This window comes from Trichosurus vulpecula, chromosome 5 (assembly GCF_011100635.1).
Source record: "Trichosurus vulpecula isolate mTriVul1 chromosome 5, mTriVul1.pri, whole genome shotgun sequence".
Taxonomy (NCBI): Eukaryota; Metazoa; Chordata; class Mammalia; order Diprotodontia; family Phalangeridae; genus Trichosurus; species Trichosurus vulpecula.
Genome location: NC_050577.1, coordinates 49,096,103 through 49,114,141, shown reverse-complemented (window position 1 = coordinate 49,114,141; position 18,039 = coordinate 49,096,103). Strand labels below are relative to the sequence as shown.

The window sequence follows — 18,039 nt, the reverse complement described above, 5'->3', positions numbered from 1 at the left end:
CCACATAATGGAGTGGCATAAAGAATTGAAGAATGGAGAGATTGTAATTTGAAAGCAAATCCGGGCTGTGTGTTTCTTTGTTGTTATATTCTCTGTTGCTAGTGGAAGCGTATTGTCCTGTTATTTGAGAGTAGGGTAAGGGACAGGCCTCTCTGGCTAAGCTAACACTCCAGGGTAGATCTCATACTGATTAATTTTCCAAAGTAGTGAAGTCTGCAAAGAAAAAGGTATGGGAAAAGCTGCAGAGTTAACCTTTTTGATCATTGGAAAAAGAGCCAGTTATTTGGATCAAACTCAGATTTTAATTCCTTAAGTGTCAAGCTGTTATTCTTGGAAGCTTCCTTACTTACATGTGGAGTGTGTGGGTACCTGCGGCTTTACTGTCTCTATCTCTTTGTTTTTGAATACCCATTTGACAAGCCAGACCCTTAGTATGCTGGGCCATTGAGGTTCTCCTAATGGGGCATTTCCTTAGTCAGGAATACCTGATGGGGAGTGTTGTTTCAGGAACTCACAGGGTTGGTTTAGGAGGGAAACCAAACCCTGGTTTGGCCGTGGGGCAGAGCCCTAATGTTTTCCACCCAAGCGGCATTTAAACCCTTGTGTACACAGATTCTTTATTCCAGGAAGCCAGCGCTGTATGTGTGAAATTACTGTGTCTGTAATGGATCACTATTACTGTCCTTGTGTGTGAGAAACTAATTAAACAATTACATCAATGGTTAAAAAAAAAAGTAGAGTATTTGACTTGAAGTCAGAAGACCTGAGTTTGAATCTGAACTTAAACTTAGCTTTGTAACCACATGCAATTGAGTTGGTCTAGTGTGTCATCAAAGTTTCTCTGAGTTACAAGTATAATCCCCTCTTTGCCCCACCAAGCAAACCAATTATATAAATTCAGTCTCATAAAACATAGACAGCATTTATTTACTATGTTTACTATAGGCCAGGTATTATATTAAGCAATGGGAATACAAATACAAGCAAACAAGACCATCCTCAAAGGTCACACATTCCAATGAGGGAAGACAACACAGAAAAGGGTCTTTGTAATTCAGTTACATACTAATAATAACATTCATTGAAAGTATTTAAATAAAAGACTGGTTTGACTAATGCAGATTTCTTAGGCTTATCTTTTTTATTAATACCTACTTTTAATTTTATACCAAATTATACTGGTATTCATTTCATATAAATTATAATATTAAAATAGAGTAAGGCTATTCTTCACTTCATTCTTAAGCATTCATTCTAAATTTTGGCTGTGATAGGTAGACATGCATTTTAATTTCCTCTATTTACTTGTTATGTAATGAATTGAGTGCAATTTTTCTCCTAATTTAGCTTGAACATGCCAAGGTTACACAGACAGAGTTGATGCGTGAGTCGTTCAGACAAAAACAGGAGGCCACAGAGTTTCTGAAGTGCCAAGAAGAATTACAAGAGCGACTCAATGAAGAGTTGAAAGCCAGAGAACAGTTGGCTGTGGAGCTTAGTAAGGCAGAGGGTGAGTTCATTGGCCATATCTATTAATGGTATATAGATGAGTTTTTTGCTTATTTCTCTTTAGTTTTTTAACACTGAAGGGGCAATTACCTTTGTTCACATGTAATATGATACAAACTCACAGATGTATATGCACACACACAACTGTAAGGTTTGCTTTGCTCACCAGTTATTATTTAGCTCACTTTCCTAAATGGGTGAGAAGTAAAATATAAATAAAATGAAATTATGAAAAACCATAAACAATTAGATTTTATGAAATGTTGTTATGAATATGAGTTGAGACCAGACTTGAGAAGTTTTTCCTAAAACATGAAATTGAATTTGATCTCATTCTGGTTTGCAGAGGTGTCTCCAAAAATATGACTTACTAACTAAATCTTTAACTTGTACTAATAAAATGTCCTCATTTCATTCTATAAAACATTTTCCCCCGGATATGTTAACTGTGCATCTAGGTGTTTAAGCAAAACAATGTTAATGAGTATTAAATATCTACATTTTATATGGTAGAAGATAGTTATAAATTTTAATTTTAATACTTATTTCAATACTTTCATGATGTATCATTTATTTATTTTGGTCCACTGGCCAGAACATGCATCAGTGGGAAGAATTTGCATAAATGTTAATTTTAGCTTGGTGGAAGACAGAGGTTTTTAAATATTCTCAGTTCGTGGTACCTTATTGTTCTAGTAAGTTTTTTATGGCACCCTAGGCCAAAAGAAACATCTTATAGTTCTGTTTATTAAGTAGTTAGGTCCAAACAACTTAATAAGTATTTATGTCCCAATAACTTAGTGGCCATTTGAAAAAATAATATACATAAATTGAAGAAAAAAATATTTTTTATTTATCCTTAAATAACCACAAGTACTAATGAGATATGTGCACCTGTTGGGCACTGAACTGCTTCTCAAACCTTGGAATTATATTGGACACTGCCATCTTCATTTCCTGTTCCACAATTATTTTCTTGAGGTACTTGCTTTTTATCACAGCATCCACTGAAAATTCAACTTTGCAACAATAGGACGTCATAAAGGAGAAGGTTCAAGAAGTTACTGGCATTGCTGAAAGTACAAGTAAACAGAATCCTATATCAGACATTTGAGAATGTCATGGAGAGGATTGTAGTGCAATCTAATGTGGAAACTCTGAACTACTTTGAGCTAGTGGTTTGTGTGGTGTCTGAATTTAAAATATCCCATGGCATGACACACCATTTAGGAACTGCTGATTTAGAGAATAATTTAGTAACAATTAGAGCTGTCCATAATTGAAAAGAGCTGCCTCAGGAGGTAATAGATTCATGTTCACTTCAAGTCTTTGAGTAAAATCTGAATGACCATTTGTCTGATATGATCTCCTCTGTATGGAGAGAGAGGGGATCTTTTTTAGGTGTTTTCACAATTTTCCAAGGAAGCTTAACCAATGTAAATCAGTTGCCACAAGGAGAAATCTAAAGAGCTTAAAGCCAGCAAAGAGTTGATCTCCTTGCCACATGGAGAAATATAGTGGGCAAAGCCTATAGCAGTTAGGATAAACTTGTATGTAAAATTTTATGGATCGTTTCACAGTTATCTCAGGAATCATCAAAGATGAAACCAGGGGGACAATAGACAATAGATGGAAAAGATCTGTCAAGATATCTCTAACAATTAAACTCTCTACTAGTGAGAGTGGAGTCACCATTTTTGGTTCCCAGTGTGCTCTATGAAGAATAAGTAGCTGGAGGAGACCAAGTATACATAGAGGAGGTCTTCGGGCTACCCCACTGTCCAATCAGGACAAACCAAATAAATGTAGTACTCTTATCCAGACTCTTATGCAGTTGGATGGACAGCACAGAGAGGTAGTCCAGAAGGACGTCTGGCTAGGCTGTATATTGCTATTGAACAGTAAATTGGCCCCAGAATTGAATACTAGACTCAATTTCCTTTGGGAAGTTTTGCAGGACTTTTAATAATTCCCAATCTTCTCTTTGAAACGAAGGCCCATCTTTTTAACACCCATATATTTCTGCTGATTCTATTTGGCTATGGAGCATGGAACACCACAGGCTCCCAAGAATTAAAATTGCAGGTCACTTCACAGGGGCGGCACAACAGAGGCATTTGGGTGTGAAGATTCTATGGCACATCACCAGGATGGGCACAAAAGCAAAGGCTGCATTCATCATTGGACAGCGATGCCTGTAGTGTCATGCTGGTAGATGCCCTGGGGACCATGCACATTCCAAACCATTGGATGGAGCTCCACTTTAATGTGACAGAAGCTCCACTGAAATATTGACATTTGAAGATGAGGAAACCGTGGCACCAAGAGATAGAGTAACAGGAATAATCCAGGGCTAGACATACGCAATATCTGCCTGTGGCTTGAGTTCAGGCACTGTAATTCTCAAACCACCGAACTACCCTGCCACTATGTTTATTATTAGGGATCAATAGATGGGTGGAGAAGAGGCGCAGGGAAGGACCACAGAAAGAAAATAGTCATTTTCCCAGGAGCATTGCATACCAAGAGAGAGAAGAATTAATACAGTTCTCTGCCCCATTCCCTCCCTCCTTCCCACATAGTACATTATATAGTGAAGATAAATTGTTAATCCCTGTTTTGTAGGTGTGGAAATAGTTTTAGAGAGGTCAAGTCATTTGCCCTTGGTCACACTGCCAATAAATATTGAAACCGTAATTTGTACCCAGGTTTTTTGACTCTTAAATTCAGCGTTCTTTCTGTTATACTGTGTCATCTTTGCCTCTGAGATTCTTTTCTGTCCAAGGAATTATGCAGATATTCTTCTGCCTAATTTTCCTATTTTGTAATACTGCAGCAGGTCACTTTTTCATTTATTACTATGCACATTGAATAATAATTCAAATAAACCCTTTGGTTGTAACTCTATTTTCTCATATCTCATCACAGATGACAAGTCTTATCAATGAGCCTTCACATCCTCACATCCACTGACTTCTCTTTACTCACACAGCCATGGTCCTGATTCATGCCATTCGCCACCTTTAGCTGGTTGAGGCCAATAGCTTCCTGATTGGTTTCCCTGCCTACATTATCTCTTCTCTTCCATTGATGTTCCATAGATGCCAAAGTTATATTTCCAAAACATAGATGTCTGCTAAAAAAAAAAGATAACTTTCTAAATCCTCTAGGACAGAAGATTAATTGTTCTGTTTGGTATCTAAAGCCCTTTACAATCTGAATATGATGGAATTTTATTGTGCAATAAGAAATTAAATACATGAGGAATTCAGAGTAACCTGAGAAGTGTATGAATGAATACAGAATGAGATCAGGAAAACCAGAAAGATAATATGTATACTGACTAGCACAGTGTAAACAAAAAGAAGAATTAATTTTGCGTAATGAAAAAAACTGACTAGAATGACACATACTTCCTTCTTCTTGGTAGGGAGGCAAGGACTGACTAAAACCCACATTATCAGATGCACTGACTATTACCAGTTATTTTTGATTAACTGTTTTTCTTTTTTATAAAAGAGTGTTCAATTCCATAAGGTTGGAAGTTTCAGAAGGTAATGATATTTCTAAAAATGGTTGAATGCTTGTGGCATAGGAAAAAAAAAAACACTAAGAAAACTTATTTAAAAAAAAAAAACCTGGTTAAATGAACTAATGAACGAATGACTTGAGTCCCACAGAGCAGCTCGAGCCCCACAACTGCATGATGGTTTGCTCATTTATAAATTGTAGCTGATAATCACGTGTGATACTGAATTGCAAAGCCCGCATTTCAGGCTGGTCCAAGTCCTTCATTTTCCAGGTCCAGAAAGGGCAGGGGATATGGCCTCAGGCATGTCAGGAGAAAGGGGCAGAAATACAATTTGGGGCCATATCCTCTAGCTACAAACCCAGCCCTCTTCATTAGGGTATCAGAGTCTTCAAAAAAAATGGGATGATATTGATACTAATTGTACAAATTTTTCTTTTGTTTCTGCTTATTTCACTGCGTCACTTCATTTAAGTTTCTCCATGTTTTTTTGAAATCTTCTATTTCTTATATCACAATAGTATTCCATCATAATCACATACCACAGTTTATTCAGCCATTTCTCAATCATGTAACATCCTCTTAGTTTCCAGGTTTTTCGCCACAAAGAGTCTGTGTGTGTGTGTGTGTCTATATCTATATGCCCTTTCCTTCTTTGCTCTCTTGGGTATTGATACTTAGCAGTAGTATAGCTGGATCAAAGGTATACATACTTCATAAACTGATGAAGAGTGAAATGAGCAAAACCAAGAGAACAGTTCATACAGTGACAACAATAGTAGAAAAACAAATTGGAAAGCACCAAAAATTACGACAAATTCACTGGCCATTTATGATTCCAGAGAAGCAGTGATGAGGCATGCAGTGCATGTCAGAGAGCTGATGGAGTTAAGGTGCATAATGAGACATACACACACACATATATCTATATGTATACGTAATATACTGTGTTTGTACTTATATTTAGATATAGCCCATGAGGGAATTTGTTGTGCATGTCTGTGTGCGTTTGTTACAAGAAATGTTTTTCTTCTTTTTTTTTCCTCATTGGGATGCAGGATGGAAGGGAGAGAAATTAGTAAAGGGGGGGGGCAGGTTCTGCAGATGTGGAATGCGGCCTGCGATGCACTTTTGGATGACATCATTTTATTATTAGCTTTGCTTAATTGTTTCACTCTGTTAAACAGACCTCTCATGGAATAAGGGCGATATATAATTGTTGGTAATGTAAAAGCACACATCCATACAACTTTTTTTAAAATCCAGTATACTTTCCATTGCACCACACCCCCCTCCTCCTTGTTCTACCCATGAATATAGTCATTTTAAGTCCCCAGAAAGCAGTATGTAAAGTGTGATAAATGGTAAACTATTATTGTGTGGGACGTTTGTTAAGTTAGAACAGTAAGCAACAAGAAAAAACAAATAGCATTTTAATTACCATGTCAAAACATTAGCTTTTGATATTCTTAATAAGTAATTCAGTATTATTTGAAATGATATGTAGGGCCAAGATGGCAGCTGGAAAGCAGGGACTAGCATGAGCTCCTCACCACGTCCCTCCAAAAACCTATAAAAAATGGCTCTGAACCAATTCTAGAACTGCAGAACCCACAAAATAGCAGAGGGAAGCAGGGATCCAGCCCAGGACAGCCTGGATGTTTGCTGGATGAGGTCTATCATGCACAGAGTGGAGGGGAGCGGAGCTCAGCTTAGGAGGCAGCAGGACCAACCAGACCAGGAGCCGGGCAGAACAGGCCCTAGTGCCCTGAATCAGTGAGTTGTGGCAGTTACCAGACTTCTCAACCCACAAACACCAAAGACAACAGAGAAGAACTGCGGAACTCACAAAATAGCAGAGGGAAGCAGGACAGCCTGGATGGTCTCGGAGTAAGGTCTACCAGGCACGGAGCTGGGAGCAGAGTGGAGTGGAGCAGAACCCAGCATGGGTGGCGGCAAGACCAACCAGACCAGGAGCCAGGTGGAGCGGGCCCTAGGGCCCTGAATCAGTGAGTTGTGGCAGTTACCAGACTTCTCAACCCACAAACACCAAAGACAACAGAGAAGGTTAGTGGGAAAAGCTTCTGGGGACAGGTGATAGAGTTCAGGGTTCAGCCACCACCCTGGGGGCAGCAGAGGTGGGGCAGCTACAGAGATACAGCTGCAGTTGCTTCTGGCCCCAGGCCCACCTGGTGGGAGGAATTAAGTGGCGGATCAGAGCAAGAGTGCAGAGCCTACTGAAGATCTCAGTCCAGTCCAGGTTGGGTGTTCTTGGGGAAGGAGGAGTGCTGGTGTAGCAGAGCTGGCTGTAATAGCTCTGAAAACAACAGCGTATTCCCTCAAGCTTGGAACAAAGTACTCCTTACTCTACAAGCAGCCAAACCCCGATGAAAAACTCAAGGGTCAAGTAAGTTGGCTGGGAACATGGCCAGGCAGCGAAAACACACCCAGATTCAGTCTCAGACTTTGGAATCTTTCTTTGGTGACAAAGAAGACCAAAACATACAGCCAGAAGAAGTCAACAAAGTCAAAGAGCCTACAACAAAAGCCTCCAAGAAAAACATGAACTGGTCTCAGGCCATGGAAGAGCTCAAAAAGGATTTGGAAAGGCAAATTAGAGAAGTAGAGGAAAAATTGGGAAGAGAAATGAGAAGCATGCGAGAAAACCATGAAAAACAAGTCAATGACTTGCTAAAGGAGACCCAAAAATATACTGAAGAAAACAACACCTTAAAAAATAGACTAATTCAAATGTCAAAAGATCTCCAACAAGCCAGTGAGGAGAAGAATGCCTTGAAAGGCAGAATTAGCCAAATGGAAAAGGAGGTCCAAAAGACCACTGAAGAAAATACTACCTTAAAAATGAGATTGGAGCAAGTGGAAGCTAATGACTTGATGAGAAATCAAGATATTATAAAACAGAACCAAAGGAATGAAAAAATGGAAGACAATGTGAAATATCTCATTGGAAAAACCACTGACCTGGAAAATGGATCCAGGAGATAATTTAAAAATTATTGGACTACCTGAAAGCCATGATCAAAAAAAGAGCCAAGATATCATCTTTCAAGAAATTATCAAGAATTGCCCTGATATTCTAGAGCCACAAGGCAAAATAGAAATTGAAAGAATCCACCGATCACCTCCTCAAATAGATCCCCAAAAGAAATCTCCTAGGAATATTGTCACCAAATTCCAGAGCTTCCAGATCAAGGAGAAAATACTGCAGGCAGTCAGGAAGAAACGATTTGAGTGTTGTGGAAACACAATCAGAATAACCCAAAATCTAGCAGCTTCTACATTAAGAGATCGAAGGGCTTGGAATACGATATTCGGGAGGTCAGTGGAGCTAGGATTAAAACCAAGAATCACCTACCCAGCAAAACTGAGTATCATGCTCCAAGGGAAAATATGGACTTCCAATAAAATAGAGGACTTTCAAGCTTTCTCAGTGAAAAGACCAGAGCTGAATAGAAAATTTGACTTTCAAACACAAGAATCGAGAGAAGCATGAAAAGGTAATCAAGAAAAAGAAATCACAAGGGACTTACTAAAGTTGAACTGTCTTGTTTACATTCCTGCATGGAAAGATGATGTGTATGATTCATGAGACCTCAGTATTAGGGTAGCTGAAGGGAATATGCATATATATATACACATATATATATGTGTGTGTGTGTGTGTATGTGTATATATGTGTGTGTATGTATGTATATATGTGTGTGTATATATATATATGGAGAGAGAGAGAGAGAGAGAGAGAGTGAGAGAGAGAGAGAGAGAGAGAGAGGGCACAGGGTGAGTTGAAGATGAAGGGATGATATCTAAAAGAACTAAAATCAAATTAAGGTATGAAAGAGGAATATATTGAGAAAGGGAGAGATAGAATGGGGTAAATTATCTCACATAAAAGTGGCAAGAAAAAGCAGTTCTGTAGGAAGAGAAGAGAAGGCAGGTGAGGGAGAATGAGTGAATCTTGCTCTCATCAGATTTGACCTGAGGAGGGAATACCATACACACTCAATTGGGTTATCTTACCTCACAGGAAAGAAGGAGGAAGAAGATAAAAAAGGGGGCGATGATAGAAGGGAGGGCAGATGGGGGAGGAGGTAATCAAAAACAAACACTTTCGAAAAGGGACAGGGTCAAGGGAGAAAACTGGATAAAGGGGGATAGATTAGGAAGGAACAAAATATAGTTAGTCTTTCACAGCATGAGTATTGTGGAAGGGTTATACATAATGATAGGCATGTGGCCTATGTTGAATTGCTTGACCTTTTAGGGAGGGTGGGTGGGAAGGGAAGAGGGGAGAGAATTTGGAACTTAAAGTTTTAAAAACAGATGTTCAAAAACAACAAAAAAAAAGTTTTTGCATGCAACTAGAAAATAAGATACACAGGCAATGGGGCGTAGAAATTTATGTTGCCCTACAAGAAAGGAAGGGAAAAGGGGATGGGAGGGGAGTGGGGTGACAGAAAGGAGGGCTGACTGGGGAACAGGGCAACCAGAATATATGCCATCTTGGAGTGGGGGGGAGGGTAGAAATGGGGAGAAAATTTGTAATTCAAACTTTTGTGAAAATCAGTGCTGAAAACTAAATATATTAAATAAACTAAAAAACAAAAACAAAGAAAAAAAATTGTATGTAAGCAAGTTATAAGTTGTCATGATATTGCATCTGTTCTTCTTTTGAAAACCCAGTGATAAAACCACAGACTAAAACAAAGCTGTTCTGATCATTTTGTTCCCAGGTATCATTGATGGCTATGCAGATGAAAAAGCTCTTTTTGAAAGGCAGATTCAGGACAAAAGTGATATAATTGACCACCTCGAGCAGGAGTTGTTATGTGTAGGTAACAGATTACAGGAATTGGAAGCAGAGAGACAACAAATCCAGGAAGAAAGAGAATTACTCTCTAGACAGAAAGATGCCATGAAAGCAGAAGCAGGGCCAGCTGAACAACGTATGTATTATTTTGACTATTTTTCTATGAGATATTATGATATTTACATGCACATTCATTTTTGAGTTGACTGCTTCGGTTTTCACTTTGGTGTCTTTGGCACATTACATTAGTACTTAAAAATTTGCTTTAAAGATATTGGAGCATATAATTGTATTATTAGTCCGTAATTGGGATATAGTTATTTTTTTCCTCAGGTATCAGTAGGAAAGAACTCTTCCTCCCTCAACTTTATGTTCGTACCCCAAGTAGAAGTTGCTGATAATGCAGAATATGAAAGAATTTGTGAAAGGTATATACTCTAATGGCAGAGAATGAAAAAAAAAATTTAGCTGGTTGATGAACAGCACTGACTGACAAATGGTGAGCGGTTTGGAGGGGTGAGATTGTAGAGTAGAGCAGAGTGAGAAGGTTAATAGCCTCTAAAAGCAGGCTGCCACCTAGTTTAATCTATTTTTAATAATAATAATTACTTTTATGCAGTATTTCTTTTAATCTTTGAAGTAATTAACATCTTAAAGTTGGAGCTCAGGGATAAGGGTAAAAAACTATTTAGAAAATGCAAGTTTTTGTGAGTATGACATTTGAATTATTTGGCTTTGAATTCCCATTTTTGGTCTCTTTCAAGCCATGTCCATTTTATATTACAGATTACAATCAGAATTATTAATTTTGTAGCCTAACAAACTTCCGTAACAGTGTTTAAATAATGCTAAAATTTCTGACCTACAGTGAAGAACTATTTGTGGTGTTCTCGTTGCTCAAATTAAAGTATTAAAAAATTTCAGGTGTAAATGTTGGAATTTTTTACATTTGAAGAACAAGTTGATGCCCTGTATCTAGTATGTGCTTAATAAATGTCGAGTGAATTAATGAGAAATATTTAGAATTTTCAAGAAAAGTTGCTAATGTCAGTGAACTTCAGTCTTGTCTTTTGCTTCACTTTCCCTTTTTATATTATCCCACTTGAAGAATAGATGGCATGTAAATTACTCTGCTTTTGTTTCCTTTTTCTTTTCTCTTAGGGCTAGTAGATGCTGCAGTCGATGCAGCACCCGGAGCAGGTGTGTTTGTATACTGCATGGCCAGTCTTTAATTGGGTGATAGACTTACTTCCTAAAATTAAGTAAATAATGATTCTTGGACTTCCAACTAACTATTTCTCTAACTCTAAAACTTTGCTGTTGTATTTTACACTTACAGCCTTTTCCTTTAACAAAAAATTTCTTGCAATTAAAGAGCACATTCCTTTGTTTGAAGTTAACAGAAGAGATTCATATTCACCATCATCTTATTGTATTCATTTTTGACAGTAATTAAGACTACTTTAGTTTCTTAAAACTTAGTGTCTCTTAACTTACAAATACAATTAATACAAACACTTAACTACTTTGCCAAGTGCTGTTAACATTAATTCATACTAATTGTCTAAATCAAGAATTGGTTAAGTAGTATATAAGATGATGGCATCAAAAGAATCTTTGATGTGTAGTGAACAAAAGTTTTCTGGTTGCTTTATGTTTATAGTCTTTGTTAACATCAATAGTGTTTGCAAAAATAAAAGAGGAGGTAATTGCCTACAGCTTTGTGGTCCTGACAACATTAATATCACAGATGTCAGTCAATGATCTGGACCCTGGGCACCAGCATGACTTACATCTTTTCTCAGTAGAGGAGCTTTACATTTGATACACACTTGCCAGTCCTCCCTTGCTGGATGTGAAAGTATAGGATGCAAGAGCAATTCAGGAATGGGTATCTGAAAAAGGACAAAATAGGAAATCTCACTGTAATTGAGTCATACTTTTTCTGTAATTCTCAGCAGTCCTACCTAAAGGTTTATGGTATTGGTTCTTCCAATGCGGGACATGCATGTATATAAAAAAATGCGGTTTTGGATTGAGAACAAATTAACTGCTTTGTGTGAATCAAGTGATGGTTTTTGCATTAATTAAACCTTGTCCTTTCCTTGTAGTAAAAACATATAACTTTGACTTTCTTTTGCCTTTTTTTTCCACAAGAATCATCATTTAGTGACAGTACTCTCATTTTTAAATGCTTATAATGATGATCTATGGCAGCATGATACGTGGTATGTTTAGATATTCTGAGTATTTTAAAGAGAAAAGGAAAGCATAGCTCATTGCCTCTTTGGTGTGTTTGAATTAAAATCTAGATTTTCTATATCGTGTGGTTTAATCCTGTACATAGAATTGTGAACTGCTCCATCATTAACTTGATAACAAAACCTGCGGTGCTTTTTCATTTGTTAACAGAACTACTTCAAGAAACAGAAAAGCTGATGAAGGAAAAACTAGAAGTGCAGTGTCAAGCTGAAAAGGTCTGTGATGACCTTCAGAAACAAGTGAAAGCTCTGGAAATGGACGTAGAGGAACAGGTCAGCCGCTTTATGGAGCTAGAACAAGAAAAGAATGCTGAGCTGATGGATCTGAGACAGCAAAACCAGGCCCTGGAGAAACAGCTGGAGAAAATGAGAAAATTCTTAGATGTGAGTATAGAGAAAAATGGAGATGAGTCTGACATCTTATTCTGAACATCTGGAGGGTCAGCCTTGTCTCAGCAGGATCATAGATTTAGAGATAGGAAGAATGTGAGATAGCATCATTAATAGACCAATCCTTCATTTTACAAATGGGAAGAATGAGTCCCAGCTAATTGTAATGACTTCCAGGATTACCCAGAGCTGTGATTTGAACCCCTGGCTTCTAACTCCAAATCCAGCTCTTTCCACTGCATGCAGTAGAATGACAGTTATAACCTTCCAGGTTTGCACTGTTTACATCATGACAACTCATTCACACGTGTTTAAAGATGGCCGCTTTTAAAATCTGGAATTAGATGTTTCCTACATCAATTCAAAAGTGATGGTGGTTCTCAGCATTGATAATAGTGCAACACCCTTGGTGCCAGCAGTCTGAATGGAGAGAAGCCCAGCATACAGGTGGCAGCAAATAAGTAGTGACTCTTCTTTCAGGCCTGAGATGGGAGGAGCCCTTCTACCTGCCTCCACCATTGTCTTTGGTAGCCAGTGACCCCCCCCCCCCCCATGAGCATTTCCTTATGCCACTGGGAGGTTTCATGGAAAACATCCTAGTCAGGCATGTAGTGGTTTGTGCTTTTTTACTTTGAGAGAATCCTCTAGATGCCTGCACAACCACGTGTGTACCTCAGAAAATAAAAGCACACACCCATAGTGCCCTTTATTTGCTATATAGGTTTTAATTTGTATTTTTCTTAAAGGAAGAAGGGAGGAAGAGGTATTGGAGGCTGTCCTGAAGGTTTCAGAATTCTATTCTAGTCTATGCTCCAAACACTTAAGTGTTTTAGAATTGATATATTACTAGATAAGAAATGTTCATTTATTCAATATGCCTTTATAAAAGAATTCTTATTACCTCGTAGACATTTGATCCCAAATTAAGTTATGGTGTTCCTCTTAGGCAGGAAATTAAATAAATTTTAGAGTATAGTAAGTTTTTTCACATTTTGCATTCTGTATGGAGGCAGCTGGTGGCACAATGGATAGAGCACTGAGCCTGGATCCAGGAAGACCTTTGTTCAAATCTGGCCTTTGATACTTACTGGTTGTGTGACCCTGGGCAAGTCCCTTTAAGATCATAATACAATGCCTGCCATAATAAGCACTAGCTATTATGATTATGTGCTCATTTCCTTCCTCCCTGTATTTCACATCATTTGAATTAAATTGAGTCATTATACCTTTGATAATAACTGCATTTCAGCTCTCTTTCTGAAGTTCTAAGTCAAACACAGAAGTCAGTCTCTGCAGACCTTCATTGCTTTGAGTGCACCATCATAGGAGCTGTAGAGCTAGAGAAGTCTTCATGCTTTCATCTCTTCTAGTTCCTTGCCTTCAAGCAGGACTGTACCTATAGCTTAATCATGTTACGTTAAAGGAAAAATAACACCTAGATGACTTCTTTTAATAATCTTATGCTCAAATTTTAGGAACAAGCAATTGATCGAGAACATGAAAGAGATGTGTTCCAGCAAGAAATACAGAAACTAGAACAGCAGCTGAAGGCCACCCCAAAGTTCCAGCCCATCAGTGAGCACCAGACAAGAGAGGTAAGGCTCTGGACCATTGGTTGCACCTAACAGCTGTACTTGGAAAGCCTGTAAGAGGCGCCTGAAATCAAGTAGACTTAAAACATTTATCCTAATAAATAATTCTTCAGAACGAGAAAGTAAAACAGGAAAATTGATATTATTTCTCTGTAAAAAGTTCTCTGTGCCTTCCAAATGCCCATAATGCTCTTATTGAAATTTAGACTGCCCTTATTTTCTCTTTGGATCACTTAGGGGGATAGGGAGAGCCACAGTATAGTTGTCACTGCCTCACGCTGCCCAAGGTTTTCAGTTTGTATTATGTTTTTTTCCGTTTTCAATAAACATTTGGCTGCAAATAGAGGAAGACAGCTCCTCACTCAACTGTATTTCTGATCACATTTGATTTCAGTGGTTAAAATGAAATACCAAATATATATGCCTCTGTGTTCTACTTTTCTTAAATTATGTACTTTCAGTTATTTCAAAATATGTGTAAGTAGGGAGACTATTTCTTTGACTGAACACTGTGGTTTCATAGAGAATTCCCAATGGGGATATTCTTTCTAAATGTACATCAGCAGTTCATCTGAAACTTCAACGTGAAGAGGTAGCTGCTTGGGCCACTGAGATGTTGGGTGACTCAGCCCTGTGTGTCAGAGACAGGACTTTTCTCTAGGCAGACTGATTACTCACTGGATCACAGAATCTCAAGAGTTGAAAGGAACCCGAGAGTCCCGTCTAATTTAACTCATGTACCAAAAAGTTCTACAACCCTGCTGACAGTTGGTCACACATCCTCTCTTACTGCCCCATTCCCCTTTGGGCTGGCTCTCACCATTAGAACCTTCCACTGAACGTCCATCTCCCTCTCTGCTACTTCTACCTCCTGCTCCAGTCCTACACTCAGGAGCCAGCCAAAGCAAATCTAATCCCTCTTCCTCATGACAGCCTTTCAAACTCTTGTCTCCAGGGAGCCTGTTGGAATGAGAAGAGCAATGGACTCAGAGGGTAGAGGACCACTTCCTGACTATCTGATCCAGAACAAGTCACCTAAACATTCAGATCCTCTGTTTCCTTATCTGTGAAATAGCAACCCAGGTTTCCCTGGCTCCCGAGTTCATTCTCCTTTCCCCTATACTACCCTGCTTCTTGCAGCTCCAACAAGATTGTGGAGTATTAGCATAAATAACAGGACCTGAATGCTGGGGGAATATCTCAATGTTTTGTCTTTGTGTCTCCATTGCCTAGCCAAGTGTCTAGCACAAAAGTACATGATAAATGCTTGTTGATTGATTAGGTAGAACATAGTAAGAAGAAACTGTGATAAAGTCCTTAGTTCCTCTGACATGCAAATTAATCACTGCATCTGGAAATGGGGCAAAAGACATATACGTGCCCTAAAATAGACAAATCGGGAGTAGTTAACAATTGATTTTGAAAATCCACTAATTTGGCCCAGATTTGTCTTTATTAATCCTACGTAGACCAATATTAACCACCTGGTATCTATGGCTCAGGACTTTGTTGGGCAGTGTGGGAGATAAAAAATAAAGCCCAATTATAGTGTAGAAGGAAAGATAAGTATATGTTAGACAGTATTGTACAACACAAAACAATATATAATTAAGTGCTGAATCATGTGGTTAAAAACTATAAGTGCCACAGGCGTTCAGTCAGGAAGGAGTTTGTGTGAAGGTTAAAGATGGCTTCATGGAGGAAGGTAGGATTGACTGAGTCTGAGGGATTAAAAGGATAAAAAATGGACCAGAAAGAAGACATACCATTATGCAAGAGGAACAACATGAATCAAAGCACTCAGGAAGAAATGACCTGACATGCCTGTGGGACAGTGACCAGTTGTAATGGGAAAAGTATTTCTAGATTCAACCAAAAATTAATAACTGCATATATTTATCTTTCTGACTCCCAAAAGAGATATGATTCATATGGGAACTAAGTCCTGATGCAACAAAACCAATTACACCGTTTGTGGGTTACATTTATAGTACTCAAGTACCCATGACCTGTAGCTGACTAATTTTGTTTAGTATCTTCAGTTTTAGGAAATAAACTGTCGCTTCTTCCTACCACCCTTGCAGTTAATGACCTCCACAACCTAAATTCTTACCTTTCCAGACTTATCTACTACTGCTGCCTGGAGGTACCCTACACTTCAGCCAAACTGTACAACTCCACCTTCATCCTAAGAACTCCATGTACTTTCCTGCCTTTGTGCCTTTTCCCCTCCCTCTGGAATATTACATTTTCCTCTTTCCCATCCTGTTTCCCCTCCAGCTGTGAAGATCCTCCTCATCTTTTTAGGGTCTAGCTAGGTACTGCCATGTCCATAAAGCTTTTCTTAAATCACTCCACCTTGAAATTATCTCTGTCTTTTAGCACCTTCTTTGCACTTTTCCTATAATTATTAACATTTTACTGCCTTGTATTTTAGTTGTATGTGTACATATTTTTTCTACCAGATGATAAGAATTTTTGGGACAAGGGCCATGTCTTGTACATTTTTAAATTCCCCACATATTTATAATAGTTTATGTTTATATGAAAGAGATGTCTCCCAGCCATGTTGTAATAGATGCCATGTTTATGATAGATACTCAGTAAATAAGCCCTCATAAATGATTATTCACCCTCAGAGGTAGAGCTCCTGAGTTAAAGTTATGTTGCCCTTCCTTCTTAGATCATCTCATCTCACTTGCATTTCTGCTCTTTGGGTGATTTTCAGTCCTCAATAAAAATATGTAGCTCTCAAAAATGAATTAACATATAATTCTTCAGTTAGTAACTCCTTACCTTCCTTTTATTATCACGCACAGAAACACATAAGTTAGGTGCTAGAAAGCAGCCTAGTTCAACCTGTGGCTAATCACAAATCACTTCTACAATGTCCCCCAAAAATAATAATCCCCTCTTAATGTGGAGATCTGCAGTGATGTATGATGGCTCCGCTGTGTCCCGAGGAGACGTTTATTTCACTGTTAGACAGCTACAGTTGTTAAGAAGCTAGTGTCTTGAAAAAACAAATAAAATTGACAGACTTTTAGCTAATCTGGTTAAAAAGAAGAGAGCAGAAAATCAAACCAATAAAATAGCAAACCAGCATGGTGAAATCACGACAAAACCAGAAGAAATAAAAAGGATCGTCAGAGCCTGTTCTGCACAGTTTTATGCTAACAGAAAAAATGGAAATATAGTAGAATAGAGGAATACCTTTAAAAATGTGAAATACTCAAGCTGTCAGAAGACCAGATAGAAATCTTATAATAATCCAGTCTCAGAAAAGAAAATAAAACCAGCTGTAAAAAAACCCACCTAAAGGACACAGAGATAATTTAGTATCGTACTACACAAATTATTCTCAAAAACTGAGGGGGAAGAAAAGGATCTTACCATGATCTTTTTATGCAACAAATATTGTCCTAATAAACCTGGGAAGGATAAAGCACAGCCTAGTAGGTGAGGCAATATGCAAACAATTATATAAAACCAAGATACATACAGGATGAATTGGAGATAGTCATCAGAGGGAAAGCACTAGCATTAAGAGGAATCAGAAGAGGTAGGACTTCAGCTGAGACTTACAACCAGTTGTACTTATACTATCAAGCCCTCTAATCTAGATTTTCTCAAAGGCACAGTTTCTCTCAACTGAGTTATAAATACTTAAATTTGAAGGATACTTAATAAAAAGCAAATATTAAAATTCACCGAAAATAAGTAGGAATTAAAATGTATAGCAAGCAAGGCAATCTGATGTTTCTCTTTTTCTCTTGCTAATTAAATTTTATCAATTCAGGAAACATCACCTGTTAACAACTGGGAACGATAGCTGCTTACCGTACTGCCCAAAACCTAACAAAATACTATATGATCATATTTTACAAAGCACTATTGTAATAGGAACAGATTGCTTTCTACTATTACCAT

The 18,039-nt window shown here is 38.1% G+C and overlaps 1 protein-coding gene across 1 annotated transcript in view; it reads left to right on the top strand.

The window, feature by feature from the left end:
* The window catches only part of AKAP9 (A-kinase anchoring protein 9), a 175,197-nt gene that overhangs the window by 112,099 nt on the left and 45,059 nt on the right, over nt 1-18,039 (top strand). The window contains exons 23-27 of the mRNA XM_036759124.1: nt 1,348-1,510; nt 9,790-10,002; nt 11,028-11,066; nt 12,279-12,511; nt 13,993-14,112. Coding sequence (XP_036615019.1) covers nt 1,348-1,510; nt 9,790-10,002; nt 11,028-11,066; nt 12,279-12,511; nt 13,993-14,112 — 768 coding nt within the window. The remainder of the gene's footprint in view (nt 1-1,347; nt 1,511-9,789; nt 10,003-11,027; nt 11,067-12,278; nt 12,512-13,992; nt 14,113-18,039) is intronic.